The sequence below is a fragment of the Borostomias antarcticus genome (assembly GCF_949987555.1).
Source record: "Borostomias antarcticus genome assembly, chromosome: 5".
NCBI lineage: Eukaryota > Metazoa > Chordata > Actinopteri > Stomiiformes > Stomiidae > Borostomias > Borostomias antarcticus.
The window spans coordinates 31,006,179-31,020,916 of NC_140238.1; the positions used below are offsets into that span (position 1 = coordinate 31,006,179).

The following is a 14,738-nucleotide window of genomic DNA, read 5'->3' on the forward strand; positions in this document are numbered from 1 at the left end:
TTAGCGGACAGGTGCTTTCAGGGCAGCGTCCACTTCCTCCTCATTCTGCAGCGTGTGCCACTGGGCCACAGGACGTCTGGGATTGGCCAACATGTCTGACCAATGGCGGAGCCCCACTCCTGTGGCGCCGAAGCCAATGAAACACTTCCCGATGGGGTCGTTGCTGCCCAGCTTGTCGTAGTCGTACACAGTGATCAGCACCTGGACTTTCTGCATGGTGGAGGAGAGGAATTGATGACAACTAACTAAACAACACATTCCAAAATCCCTGTACTGATTCCAGGGCTTAAGCTCGATGGGCTAACGCAGCGCGCGTGCGTTGACCTACCTGTACTATGGAGAAGGGGATCTCAAAGCTGAAGCTCTCGTTGAAGTAAGGGTTCAGAGTGTTCTGCTTCACTGTCGTCTTCTTCTTCTTCAGACGTTTGCCGTTGTGTTGCAACACCACCTTTACGAAGGGATCTGGGCAGAGAGACAAAGAGATAGGAGATGTTGGGAGTAAATCTCTTATCTCCTGCTTGAGCAAAACAGTGGGTGTTATTCACTGGGATTATGAATAGACCAAAAGGTCACCTGATAAGCCTCCCACGTCCATCTTCTTCAGGTTCTTGGCCTCCATGACGTTAACAGTCAGTTTCCCAGAAGTTGGAACGTAACGAAGTGAGATGCAGATGTCACCAAGTATCTCTTGCTGCCAGGAAGCATAGCATGCGAACAAACACGTCGTTTAGTATTGGAATAAATGGGCTCACATAAGGCAGACAAGAAAGACTGACCGGCCAAAAGACTGACAGCCATGTAGGCAGACAGACTGCGTCCTCACCTGCTCTTTCTCTCCTCCGACTAGATCTCTCCATTCGTTGAGGGGTTGTGCCAGGTCAATGCTGTTCATGGGGATCCTGATCTCTCCGATCCGGTCATGTTTACCAAAACGGTCAAAGTCAAACACCTGCATGACGAGAGTCTGACCACCCAGCTCATTATAGGGGATCTGTGGGAGACGGGCAGCACAGAGTTACAGCATGTCCAGTCGGCCTGAACACTGGAGAGCATCACCGGTTCCCAGGATCTATCTTCCGAGGGAGAACTTTGACATTAAAGGAGAAGGTCTGACACACTGACCTTAAAGTTGAAGGTCTCGTTCCACACAGGGCAGAGGTTCTTGCGCTGGATTTTGGTCTCGAACTTCTTCTTCTTGTCGGGGAGCATGTAGACTTTGACGTAGGGATCGGAGGTGCCCCCCATGTCCATGGCTGCCAGGTCCTGCCCTTGCAGGATGCCCACAATGAGCTGGAGAGAGAGGTTAGAGAAGGTTAGAGGGTAGGTGGTGAGAGGTCAACACAAAAGTCAACGAAAAACACACAAAAAAACAGGTCTATCACCGGTTTAATGTTTATGCCTGTAATGGTTCACGTTAGAATCTGTGGAGGTTTAGTCCAGAGTGTGGAACTTAACCCTGTACTAGGTTATTACTACCATATCAAGGGACACTTCTGTTCTGACCTGCAGTGTTAGGCTAGGACGACAGTATGCAGAAACACAGGAAGACTAGCCTATCGTTTGTGTGTCGGCTAATGGGGATCCTGAATAAACAATAAACAATAAACACACCTGGTTGTCAGTGAAGTTGTAGTCCAGGGTGAATTCTAGTTTCCCAAGGTTCTCATGCTCCTTCTCTTCCTCTCCTTCCTTCTTGTCTCCATCCTAGGGGACGGAGGAAAGTCCATCAGGCTTATTCTACAGACCAAGCTTGTCTTTATGGTTGATATAGTTTACATCAGGTACACATTCTGTCTTCCAATGATCTTGCCGTCTTCCTGAGCTGGGCATTCATTGACTCCCCGTCATGGATTTCAAAGCATATTGAATCTTATCCCAGATAGCAAGCCGATCTGGGCCATATATTATTATATTATTATTTATTATATAATCTAAGCCAGGAGTGCTGCATCTGGCCCATATCTGGCCCAGATCGGCTTGCTATCTGGGTAGAACGTAGAAGACTGGAGTAAATAAGGGATCGTTTAAGGCGGCAAAACCGACAATGGACGCCAGCCGGGCGTCCAGCACCACACTCTCTCTCCTCTCACCCCTCCCTCTCCTTCCTCTCCCTCCTTGTCCTTCTTCCTCCGGCCTCGTCCTCCCTTCCTCTCTCGGACCTTCTTGGTCTTGCCCTTGTTGATGCACTTCTTATAGATGCAGAACCCCAGGCAGCCCACCAGAGCCAGGACCACCACCACGATGGCCCCTACCGCCCACATGGGCACTGATGGGTAGGCGGGGGGGTTAGGGGTGTAGAGAGAGAGATTTACAGTAACATTAGCATCCCTATCTCTAACTGTAATTGTGTTTATGTCTTCTTTATTGCTTTGCTTTTATTGCTTTCATTGTGGTGTGATTAATGTATTGCCATTTATTTTTATTTTTTATGTAAACTCGGCTACATTGAAAATGAGGGCTTGCCCTCAGTTGTACAGTATCGCCGAGTACTAAATAAAGGTTAGAAATTAATGAATGAATGAATGAATGAATGAATGAATGAATTTCAGAACATGTAATGATATGGAACACTTACTTCTCAGTTTATGGTCTGTGAAGAGCAGAGGCAGGGGAAAGATGAAATTAAGAGGAATGAAGAATGAGATTAGATGAAATGGACAAAATTCTAGTGGGGGAATTCCCAATATGTATATTTTCATCATTCCAGCTGCCGGTAATTCTCAACAGCACTCACTTGGCAGGTGGTTCAGCTCGTTGAAGAACTTGTTCTTCATGTTCACATAATTGTGGTTAGCGTGGTGTGAAGGGGGCGGAGGTGGGGGCGGGGCGGGCTCCTCCTCCTCGGCCGCCCGACGGGCGCGCGCTACCACACTGGCCAATCGCATCGCAGCTCTGCTGCCGTGGCGGGAGGAGATAAGTCACAAACCTGAGCCAAAATCACTGACATGCCTATCAATCCCCCCATAAAGAACCCAATTTGAAAAACATGCAGAAGAACAGATGGCTAACGCTGTCCGTCCCTGGCGAAGACGGACAGGAGCGCTTGGTTGGCCCTCGGGCGTGTCCCCTGCACGCTGCCTACAGTCTGCTCCCGGTGGCCCTTGGGGGAAGGACGGCGGAATGGGTACAGAGCAGGAGAAAAATGTCATCGGTGGGCACTCCTGTCACTGTGTGTGTGTGTGCCTCATCACCGTGTGCTGTGCAAAACCCACTGTATGACAATAAAAGTTGTTTTGATTTAGCAGGGTGGCATGGTGCTTTGCACTGTCCCCTCCCCAGCAAGAAGGCCCTGGGGTGCCTCTGTGTATGAAATGCGCTGTATAAATAATGTTTGATTTGATTTGATTCCCGCTTGGGACGCTGTCAGCCCTGGGGGGCATGTTCTCCCCAGTTTTGTCAGGTACCCCCCCGACACACTGATATCTAGATTTGGGGTGTCTCCCAGGCCTTTCTGTGTGGAGTTAGCATGTCCCCCCCATGTTCACAAGGGTTTCCTCACAAAAAGAACCCCAATATAAATATATAATATATAATAATAATAATAATAATAAATCATGCAGAAGAACAGAATGCTCTCTTGTCCAGTCCCTGACCAAAATTGGACATGAGCACTAGGATTAGTCCCCTACAGGCCCCTAGCGCCTAGCTGCCTTGGAGGAAAGACAGCATCAGTCTGGCGTCGCCATCCTGATCACGTGAGCTCACATTCTGTTCTACTCCACAGATCAGTCTGGACATCCACCCATTCAAACTGATTTCCACCCGACCAGATACTCTATTGGTCGAGCCAATCACAACCGTTTATCTAATATGAGGCGGGTTTGATACAACGACTGCACCCAATTGATACGATGATACGGCGACTAAACCATGTTCCGTTGCTCTGATTGTTCGTAGGTCTATCCAATTGCGTCCAGAGGCATTTTGGTCTGTGACCGTTTATAATGCCCCTTGGAAATCGAAAATAGTTGTGGGATTTCCAGAACCTTCGCAGTGTGGAAAAAATGGGCCCGGCGAAGTTGGAGTGTCAAATCGTGTGACGAATAAAGACTTTGTCTTCATGGCCTCCCCTCATCTCCTCTCCATCTACATTTGTACTGATGTGACAGGGCTTGACAGACCAACGCCCCCTCTGCCCTCTCTGCCATCTCACATGGAAACGTATTTTACATACAGCGATGTCAATGCGGACATCGTGCAACAAAGTTTTATACGTCCATAGCTGAATGCTTTGCAGGCTTGCATAGATTAAATGTTATGGATTAATGGATTAATGTGTCTGTTCCTCACAGGGCTTTAGCGATCTGTCCTTCAACATATCCTCATTTCTGTTTTTGTTTCTCTACCTCAATCTCCATCTCACCGTACCATCTCTCTCTCTTTCTCTCCATCTCTGCTTTTCCACACTCCGATAAGCTCTCACCTCTCGCTAATCACCCCCCCCCCTCCCCCACTACTTATCTTCCTCATCCTCTCCCTCTTCCTCATCCTCTCCCTCTTCCTCATCCTCTCCCCCACTACTTATCTTCCTCATCCTCTCTCGACGTCTCAATCTCCTTGTTTTCTTTCCCCCCCACTATCATGTCCTCCTCTTCTTCAATTTTTCTCATCAATTATTGTCCCTTTTTCTCATCCCTCCCTTCCTTGTTCGGCTCCCCTCACCCTGTATCCTCTGTCAAGATCAATATTCTCTCCCTTCCATCCCTCCTATCTCCCTCCCTCCCTCCTTCCCTCCCTCCCTCCCTCCCTCCCTCCCCTCTGTGATGGCGTGAGTGTGTCGAGGCATGGTAAAACTCATTCATCTGCCCACTATCCATCCATAATCCCGTCCCATCCCAGTTCACACACACGCAAACACACGCACGCACACACACACGCACACACACATGCGCAGACCAGCCTCTTTTACACACACCATCAGGCAGTATCACACACAACCACACACACACGCGCACACACACACACACACGCACACACACTCACATGCGCACACCAGCCTCTTTTACACACACCCGCTCACTCACTACTATCTCTGTTATCAATCAGGAAGTATCACACACAACCACAAACACAAACACACACACACACACACACACACACAGAGCTGCTGTCCTCCCACACACACACACACACACACACACACACACACACACACACACACAGAGCTGGTCCTCCCCTCTCTCACTCCATACAGGGACATACAGTAACAAGATTACTTGCCAAAGGTAATCCAGAAATCCCAGAGATTATGCAAATTAGGTTTCCGCCCCTTGCCCCGCCTACCCTGAGCTGTCGTAACCCACACAGTATGACCCTTCACAGAGATCTGACCCATCGTATTTCCATAGCCAGATCTGATTGATGGTCAGATTTAAGAGCTCGCCAAATCATATTGACCCTCCAGCCCTGCAGATATGAGTCTGTAAGGTCAAGATTTAGGTTCAGGGTTAAAAAGCTGTACGTGGACCTATAGTTCACACTCTGCAGGGCTAGTAAGCTTGTGGCACCAGTTGTGAAGGACAGAGCAGAAAGGGTGGTTGGTCAGGAAGGGTTGACAGGGTTGAGTAGCCAGCATGCAGAGAGAGTGACCATGCAGTCTTATGGACCTAAGCTCCTCAGAGGCAGAGTGCAGCTATGGACAGAGCTCTGATTAAATGTGCTAGATCACAGTGTCAGAGATTATCATAGCCTCTGGCATAATTCTCTCCTTCTGGTCTTGGCAAAGGATGCTTAGCGGTAAATCAGATAAAAGTTATTTGGATTGATGCAGTAAATGTATTCCTCCCTGATTAGGGATGCACCAATATGAACATTTTGGCCGATACCGATAACAGATATTAACATTGCTGTTATGGCCGATAAACGATATTTACCGATGTCGACATGTTCCGTATAAAAACAAGTTTCTATGATAATCAAATGTTATATACTGAAAAACACATGGAAACATTGTCCCTATCTCCAAAACATTATAGATTTAAGGCATTGTTTCCTCTCAGCCGCTACACACACACACAGCAGATAGACAGAAATAATTATCGGCCGTTCACATCGGCCCTGTGTTGCACATCCCAGATATAGCCTATTATAAACCGATAATTATACAAACCAAAATTATATACCGATATGATCACTTTTGACTCAGAGTCAGTGTATGAAAGGGTCCCATTACTCATAATCACGAACCGAAGTGACATTATATGGTTGAGAAGGGAATCAAACCCATGACCGAGTCGGAACCACACACCGTGCAACGTCCTCTCACACCATGCCAGCTCTACCTCTCTGCATACCCCTCAGGTAACGATGTCTGACTGTTGTTTTCGCAATATTGCCTGTCCAGACCCAATCGTATTTTTACATACCAGCCTACACTTGCTAGTGGGTGCAGAGGGCGGTAGGTTTAGGTTTGGGTCACTCTGGTGGCCATACGCCGACCCACTAGGTAGTTTTGTAAACAAGCAGTCTGGAGACATATAGGTTCTGTAGCCTGCAGCTGGTGTCCAGATTGGAGGTGGGATTTTGAGAGGACTAAACAGACCCTGTGGCGAACAGAAGTGCCATTCGATTTGCTCCGCATACATGTTTATTGGCATAGAAAAGTTTATTGGAACCACAGTCATTTAGGCAAGGTATCTGGCCTCCATCATCTCAATACTGTATCTGCCTGATACGAAGCCTAAGCAGCATCGCGCTCTCTCGAATAAATCCTCCAGTTGAAGCAGTGGGATTAGGCTATACATACTAAATAACAACCAGATATGGCACAAAATACTGCCAAATAAGTTAACAACGACATTTCACATTCACACCGATAGCAGGGGAGGGTTAGGGCACTATTAAAAATTTGAGCAAATATGTTTTTGAATATCAGTAATGTAATGCATGGCTATACAAATACACATAATCCACTTTAACTTTTGGTCACTGAAACCACTAGTGCGTTAATGCGTCCCACTGTGTCATGGAGACATTTATTTTAGAATTGAGAGATGCTTCATAGATATAAATCCATTCATACCAGAAATGTCAATCATGCGAAACCGGCACGCACTCTCTCCGTGAGCCGATAACCGGCGGATTTGAGCGAAGCGCAAAGCTATACAATTACCTTAAATGATTATAGAACTAGGCTATACAGGATACAATTTGGATTGACTCAAACAGACAATACTCACCCTGTATATAGATATGTTCCTCCTCGTTTTGTTAAAATAACAAACAAAAAAACAAATTCAGGACACCTCCGAAGTAGGCTAGTTTCAGCGAACTGTTGCGCGCCACCACCCCCCTCTCTTTCTCTCCCTCCCTCCCTCCCCGTTGCTCTGTTAATCTCCGCTGTCCGTCCGTGGGCTTCCTTGCTTTCTCGTCCACGGTCCTCTCCTCTCCCCTTCGCTACGCTTCCTCCCTCTCGCCCAAAGCGTATGCACCACTAAAACCCCAGTTCACTTGCATTAATTTCGGTCTCCCGTCTGTTGGTGGTCGTAGAGTTAGAGTACGGCTTCTCAGAGTTTCTCGTTTGCATTAAACTGTTTTACAATGTTTTTTAATTATTTTTTATTATTATTATAGAGTGTCTCTATAATTCCACAAACGGCTCTTTTCGCTCTATAGGCACTACAGTCAGAACTGTTTAGCCCCAACACCTGTACATTCTATTGGCATATGAGACAGTTGCCAAAGGATTTTCATGTATCATTTATTAGTAGGCTAAATTAACACGTAGCCTATGTATGTAAACAACGCACAACATAGTGAATAATCTTTATTTCTAGGCTCCTATTGTGTTATTGTGCTTTAAATAAAATCAGCAAAGCAGGGAAGAAAATAATAACATAAGAGTTATTACATGTTAAACAGTTAAGACAGCCCATCAGACCTTCATCCACACTATTATTACCAAAGAGTATGAAATGCCAAGAGGGAACACTTATGTGAATTTTTGGCACCCCCCTGAAGAGGGCGCTCGCGTAGCGTTGCCACCCTGCTTGGCACTCAGCATCAAAGGCTGGAATTGGGGGGCTAAATCACCAAATGATTCCCGAGCGCGGCACCGCTGCTGCTCACCGCTCCCCCAGGGGATGGGTCAAATGTGGAGAACTAATTTCACCACCCTCATGTCGGGTGTGTGACAATGATTGGGACTTTAACTTTAACTTTATTATGCACCGTTATCTGCTGCAGAATTCATCCAGTCAGGTCAACATGAAGACTACAAATCAGCTTGGAAAAAACAAAAACAGTGTTCTGCAATGAAGTGTCAGAACTATCAGAGTCCATGTCCAGAGCTTGCCTTTCACCGGTTCCCCAAATATTCTGACAGATAATAGTTTGTTTAACATGTTCACAATAATGTAGAAATTGAATTTGGACCTGTCAGTGCTAGCTTATCTTAGCTGTTCACAAAATATCCTGACAGGAAAACCGCATTATCTCTCCAAACCAGAAGAGAAACAGAAAACACTCATCAACACTCAAAACTGACAATAAAAAATGCATAACAAACAGACATAAAAATCATCTATACAGTGTTGTGTTCTTGTAGGCAGGATTTATTGTACTATGTCCTTGTTTAGAATGGCCACAGCAGAGGGCACATATGGTTTCTTGCATCCATTCTTCCTGGCTAGTGGGACCTTGAGTCTCCTGTCAGGTGGCAGCAGCTGGAATGATGGAGGTGGGTGGGGTCATCATAGATCTGGGTTGCTTTTTTTTGTTATGGGCCGATTCTGGAGTTGCAGTTGTTTGTCTCTGGTGATCTTGCTGGCCTGGTTGACCTGAGTCAGCGTGTTCCTGTGTCTAACTGAGAGGTTCCCAGACCAGGAGACGATGTTGAAGGTGAGAACACTCAGTGAGTGACCTGTAGACCATTGTCAGTGTGTGTTTACTGGCGTTGAAGCTCCTTAGTTTCCAAGGAGAGAGAGAGACACTGCCTTGCCTTCTTATAGTCTGCGTTGGTCTGAAAGGTGAGTTTATTGTCAATGATTGTTCCCAGGTATTTAAAATGAGTGGCCTGTTCCACTTCTTGCCCCTTCATGATAGCAGGCTTGGAGGCCGGCCCTATGCTGCTCCCATCCTACCTCCAGACACAGCTCCTTGGTATTACTGAAGATGACTAATCTAGCCAAGTTATAACTTGTACTGTATGTAAATATGGGTATGAACATTGATGAAATAGAAGTGTAGGCATGTAAATGTGTGTGAGATTTCAATATGAAACAAGAATTTCTGTGGAAATTAAATTCAGTGAACAAAGGGAAAACCTTGTGTCAAGCTTAGCCTAACTTTTGTAAACTTGTGGGTGTAGCTGCATCAGTCTATATAGAATGAGTAACTTGTGACTAGTGTTTGTGCAGATTTAATTGCGTTTTCATGAAGCTAAAATTTTTAAAAAATAAAAGCGCAAGTGTCAAAATAAAAGTCAGTGCATTACACTGACAGCTAACAATGCGCAATCAACTTGACAGTCCAAAATAGCGGCGGACCGGCTCAGCAGCTGGGCGTATTGGTTCAGAATCAACTGAGTGCCCCCTCTTGGCATTCCATACTCTTTTGTTTTACGCCTTACTAGCGGTCAGACCATCTACTCCGCAGGATGTACAGCGACCTCTGGCGTCACACATTTCAACGGTCACCATTTTCGGTGTAACACCGGGATGCCTCATGTGAGTGTGGGGCGCATTCATACATTTCAGGAATGGGCACCCTTGTGTGTTTGGACAAGCAATGATCATCAATCAAATGTCCTGTCAACTATGGATCTTTCAAAAGTATATATCCTGCTCCATTGAACCTCCAACCCCATCCCTAATTCTCTCACTTTCATTCCATATTAAGGCACCTCCTGTTAAGGAGAAATTTCAATAACACTCCTGCCATCTCTTCTAAATCTGTACAAATGTAAAATTGCCAGTAATATCAATAAGGACTACAACATTTCTCCAGCTCAAAATGTTTATTCGTCACATTTGGTAGACCAAAACTAATCAACCACTTTGTCAGCACGCCATTCGTGAGTAGGCACAGAGTAATTAAGAGCAAAGCAGCATAGCCTTAGACATCCACTACTCCAGATCACAACAATTAAAACGGTAACAACATCAAACTTTAAGGACTTCACGTTGAACAGTGTTGTTAGCAAAGGGAATATCAAGAAAGTTAAGTGTACTGCATAAAAAAAAGTATGGATGATCTACTCCATGCAAAGGCAAGAGATTGAAGAGGCTGGGACTCCCTATTGGCCTGAGGTGAGGCATGGAGGTGTTTTTAGCTCATGGTGTGTTTGTCAAACAGGTACTCTGCCATCTTGTTGGTCTGGGCATCCATCTTGGCGAGGTTGGTGATGTAGCCGCCCAGCTTATTGATGGCCTCCACCTGCTCGTTCAGGTAGTGAGTCTCCAGTAAGTCACACAGCTGAGGGCAAAACATAGGGGAACAGGGATTAGAGACAGGCCGCTGATCAATCAACCAATGCTTTATTTGTATAACGCATTTCATAAACAGAGGCAACACAATGCGTTTTACAGAGAACAAGGGAGGTGGGCATACGACCCACCCCTACCCTTGATAAAAGAATCAGCATCTAGGCACATCTCTGGTGAGTGGTACTTACATGGGCGTCTCCCTTTTCAGAGGCGATCTTGTGGAGGTCAAGCAAGGCCTGGTTGACGTTCTTCTCCAGCTGCAGGGCGAGCTGCATGGCCTCCAGCCCGCTGCCCCACTCATCACGGTCGGGCTTCTATATGGGTCAGACAGAAAAACGGGGTCAGCCAAGTCCTATAGGCAGTATTGGTGTCGATCGCCTCACATTTAAAAGTTCAATATGTAATCGTTTGTGTTCATTTTGTACACCAGTACAAAAAATCCCTAGCAAAATCCCATATGTAAAACATTTGTGTAATTCCCTATTATTCATTGTCTTAAGTGCCATAGTATCCCTGTTTGGTGGTTATGATATAGAGAGAAGGTGGCGGTTGGTTACAGCGTTGACATGCAGTCCTTATCTTTATTTGGCACGTTGTCCCTGATTCCTGGGTAGCAGATAAGGGTGTGTCTGCCTTCTAACTGATCTCTCTAGACAGCCTTGTTGTGCTCCTTGACTAGCCTACCTGTCATTATCCAAGTACACCTAGTAATTATTTTTGAAGGCATTCATTGGCTACTGTACCTTGATGTCCTGCAGGAAGATGCGACCGCCCCTCTTGTTCTGGAAGGACAGGAGCTTGTCTGCGTGCTCGCGCTCCTCCTCGCTGTTCTCCTTGAAGAACTTCGCGAAACCATGCAGAGCCACGTCGTCACGGGAGAAGTAAAATGCCTGGATTGACAAAGGAAACCCGAAGTGGTTAAAAACATGACTTGTCATTCGCCTAGACTGGTCAGTCGTTGTAGGCTATGCAACCACTCTACAACACCAAAACATGACACAGCACGTGGTTGCGTCAGGTCCACTCTCATTGTCAAGCTGCCCATGACGGTGCACGCCTCACCAATGTTTTTCACAAATTAATGGTTTCGTCCATAATACGTGTGCATTTAACAATGGCCAAATACATTTTTACAAGCTACGTAAAACAAACTTGGTAATGTCCCCACCATTAAAACAAGAAAATGTCGTCTTACCATTGAAGTGTAGGTATAGGAGGCAAAAAGCTCCATGTTGATCATGCGGTTGATGGCAGCTTCGCAGTCACGGTGGTAGTTCTGGCGGATCTGAGACTCCATTTTGCCGGATTTAGTTTTTCTTATCAAAACGCGAGATAGAAAAATATATTTCTCAGACTATTCTGTATCTAGTTAGTCGTCTTAGTGTTCAAGTAAATGTAGAGTTGTGCGTTCCGGAATGTTGGAATAATGCGGGTCGAAGGAAGAAGTTCCGTTCAATCACTGTTGAAGCAAGAACCTCCTGGTGTCTCTTCCCAGCGCTGTGAAATGGAGAGGACTCACGTCTCCTTTTTATATGTCCAGAATGACTGCGTCAGTAAAACCGTCTTCAGACGTTTTAGCCAACCAAATCAAGGGTTCAACAGGAAATAGGCGGGGCGTATGGTGAAGGCTTCCAATGAATAACCAATGAATTATTTGCGACACATAACACATGACCTGAAAATAATAGTCATTGTTGCAAAATAGTACTCTTGAAATGAAGCCAATTTTATCTTATTGTGTTATGAGAATCCTCACATGACCGCTGACAAGGAACTTCAAGGATGGTGTAGGCTACAGTATTGCTAAATACCACAATGCAAGTTCACTCTGATTTATGCTTTCTGGCCAGTATTCTTTAAAAAAAACAATATGCCCCCTGGGAAGTGTTTTTAAGTCTTAGTAATGAATTGGTTATTATGTAGGCTACATATCATTTGTTTTAACCTGTCATATTCTCAGATCTACTTAGGGCTGAAAACGAGATGGAATGTCCATTCTTTAGATTTCATGTTGCCTGACCAGGCGTGACCCAATGTTTAGATTGATCTAAGATGACGAGATAACCCTTTCACATCTTCATTAGGATTGCGTTAGCCTATCATTAGTGTCTTGGGAGACTTGACTGAAGAAAATCTGAAAAGATCAGACTTCAACATCTTTTGAATGACAAACACATACATGCAAAGTCCACCAGTCTTTGTTGATAAAGAAGCTTATCAACAAAATATTGGGCAACATTCAGGTCATTTGTCCTTTAACCCGACAGTAGAACCACACGACACACCCATGACAGAGACTTTGTGTTTTAATGAAGTGATCCCTTGTGTTAGAATTGGGTTTATCCATGTCTTTGCTGTCTTTAGGCTCCCCTCGGCAGTAAAGCATATTGTCAATGTGAAATCCTTCTCAGGGCTGTTAATTTTTTACAGCATGTCACCTATATATATACCTCCCTGAGAGGACAGCAGAGGTTGTTATCATCGCATATAAAGTTTAATGTTTAACCCAGAAGAGCTATGTTGTTAAAATCATGTGATATCATGACTACACAAAGTTGTGAGCAGTGCTAGCTTTTAACGGTCATTTTCACATCACAGTACTAATTTTACTAGAATTATTTGACCAGGATTCTATCACTTGAGTCTCTAAGGAGTGACTCTGCAATTTAGGCCGTTCTCTTGTTGTGTTTTTATGCACCGTCACCTGTTAGTACTCCACTTTGTTGACTCGAGCTAAAAAAAATCTGCTGTGTCATTCTGTGACTCAGCATTCGGGGGTTTCAAGGTTGTTCCGATAAAACCAGTCAAGTCCGAGACAAAACAGAAAGGCGGGGCCTCCTGACTGGACACAGACATGTTGCTGCTGGCCAAGACCAGTTATGGAAAAAAGGAAGCAGGGACTGAATGAGGAACTGAGATGTGTTAGTGCGTCACATGGTGCTTTAATTCTGGATGTGAGAGTTAGCTTGCTTACTGTACTTGTCATGTCAATTACTATACATCCTAACAGACATACTACAAATAATAGTTCACAAAGTGATCATCTTTTTAAATTACATGCATGTCTTTTTAAGATTAAAAACATTTTGATTATCTAATTTTTGATCTGTATACAGTATACTCTGGTTTCAAAAGTGTAACAGAACTTTTAAGACATCAACGTAACGAGTAATTGTTCTGAAACAGAATCGTCATGATTCAAGATTCCATTTCTGGAATGTCAACATTACAGTATTGCATTGTACAGTTTTAATAATATTAGTACAACTGGGCTTCATTCTAATTTGAGGGCAAAATATTCTCTATCTTTACCAATTCACTCCCCATGGGTCAAACGGTAAGGCATATGAGGCTGAGTCACTGTTTGTGAGGGAATGCTGTTGGCCTGCAGAGTGTATCTGCACCAGAGCTATGACCAGGGGCAATGGTGCTAGAGGTAGTCAATGATCCATACAGGCTATAACAGCTTATAACATCTCTGTGTAGCTAGCATTTAGCTCTGAATGTTTGGAATACTGAGATGTGATGAGAGGGAATTATAGAGCAATCGTTCATACAGCAATGTACTGTACTATCGTGGACCAACACACCTGATTTAACTATTCATTGGCAGTTCACTTGGTTTGGGTGACTCAGGTGTGTTCGTAGTTCAGGGCTATAACAAAAACTAAAGCACACTCAAAGACCAAGATTGCAAATCACAAGGTGTGGCTAAGTGTTGCTTATTATGCAATATTTGTTGAAAATTCCTTCTAATCCTCTGGTTTGTCTGTGTGAGACTCTCTGGTAAGTGCGTCCAATGAGATCATACCGCCACCCTCCACCCCTTCCCAATAACACCTTTAATATATTTAATCTCTCACTGTTTCAATCTCAACCCTCTGTTTCACTCAAACCTCACCTCTTCATCTAGCCATGTCTTTTCCTCTCTTTCAGGCATCTATCCATCCCTTTATCCTCCCCCCATCTCTCAATCCCCAAACAACTCCTTACTCTATAAGCCCCTTTGTAGTATGTCTAAGCATAACAATAACATGTAAAATGGTACAAAATGGGTGGATATACAAGACTGCCTTCATGGTAGGGATTGATCAGGGATAAAGGGTTGGTCTTTGTCTTTTCTCTCTCTCTCTCTCTCTCTCTCTCTCCCCCTCTCTCTCCCTCTCCCTCTCTCTCTCTCTCTCTCTCTCTCTCTCTCCCCTCTCTCTCTCTCTCTCCCCCCCCCCCTCTCTCTCTCCCCCCCCCTCTCTCTCTCTCCCCTCCCTCCCTCCCTCTCTCTCTCTCTCTCTACCCCCCCCCCCTCCCCCCCTCTCT

The 14,738-nt window shown here is 45.0% G+C and overlaps 2 protein-coding genes across 2 annotated transcripts; both read right to left on the reverse strand.

Annotated features, from left to right (window-relative positions):
- On the reverse strand, nt 1-2,885 carry syt5a (synaptotagmin Va; the record flags this gene model as incomplete). The annotated part of the gene is made up of 8 exons (XM_084438824.1): nt 1-210; nt 329-462; nt 574-691; nt 824-991; nt 1,123-1,290; nt 1,612-1,704; nt 2,076-2,266; nt 2,735-2,885. The coding sequence occupies 8 exons, from the start codon at nt 2,883-2,885 to the stop codon at nt 1-3; spliced, it is 1,233 nt and encodes a 410-aa protein (XP_084294950.1).
- A 7,057-nt stretch (nt 2,886-9,942) lies between these two features.
- fthl27 (ferritin, heavy polypeptide-like 27) lies at nt 9,943-11,937 on the reverse strand. Its single transcript, XM_084438828.1, has 4 exons — nt 11,620-11,937; nt 11,168-11,314; nt 10,613-10,738; nt 9,943-10,413 (listed from the first exon to the last, which is right to left on the reverse strand). The coding sequence occupies exons 1-4, from the start codon at nt 11,719-11,721 to the stop codon at nt 10,267-10,269; spliced, it is 522 nt and encodes a 173-aa protein (XP_084294954.1). The 5' UTR covers nt 11,722-11,937; the 3' UTR covers nt 9,943-10,266.
- Between the last annotated feature and the right edge of the window lie 2,801 nt (nt 11,938-14,738).

Coding starts and splice junctions, on each gene's coding strand:
- fthl27 (XM_084438828.1), bottom strand. CDS start 11,721: ATGGAGTCTCAGATCCGCCAGAACTACCACCGTGACTGCGAAGCTGCC. Junction 10,739..11,167: donor TCTTCCTGCAGGACATCAAG/GTACAGTAGCCA, acceptor TGACCCATATAG/AAGCCCGACCGTGATGAGTG. Junction 10,414..10,612: donor CTGAAAAGGGAGACGCCCAT/GTAAGTACCACT, acceptor TTTTGCCCTCAG/CTGTGTGACTTACTGGAGAC.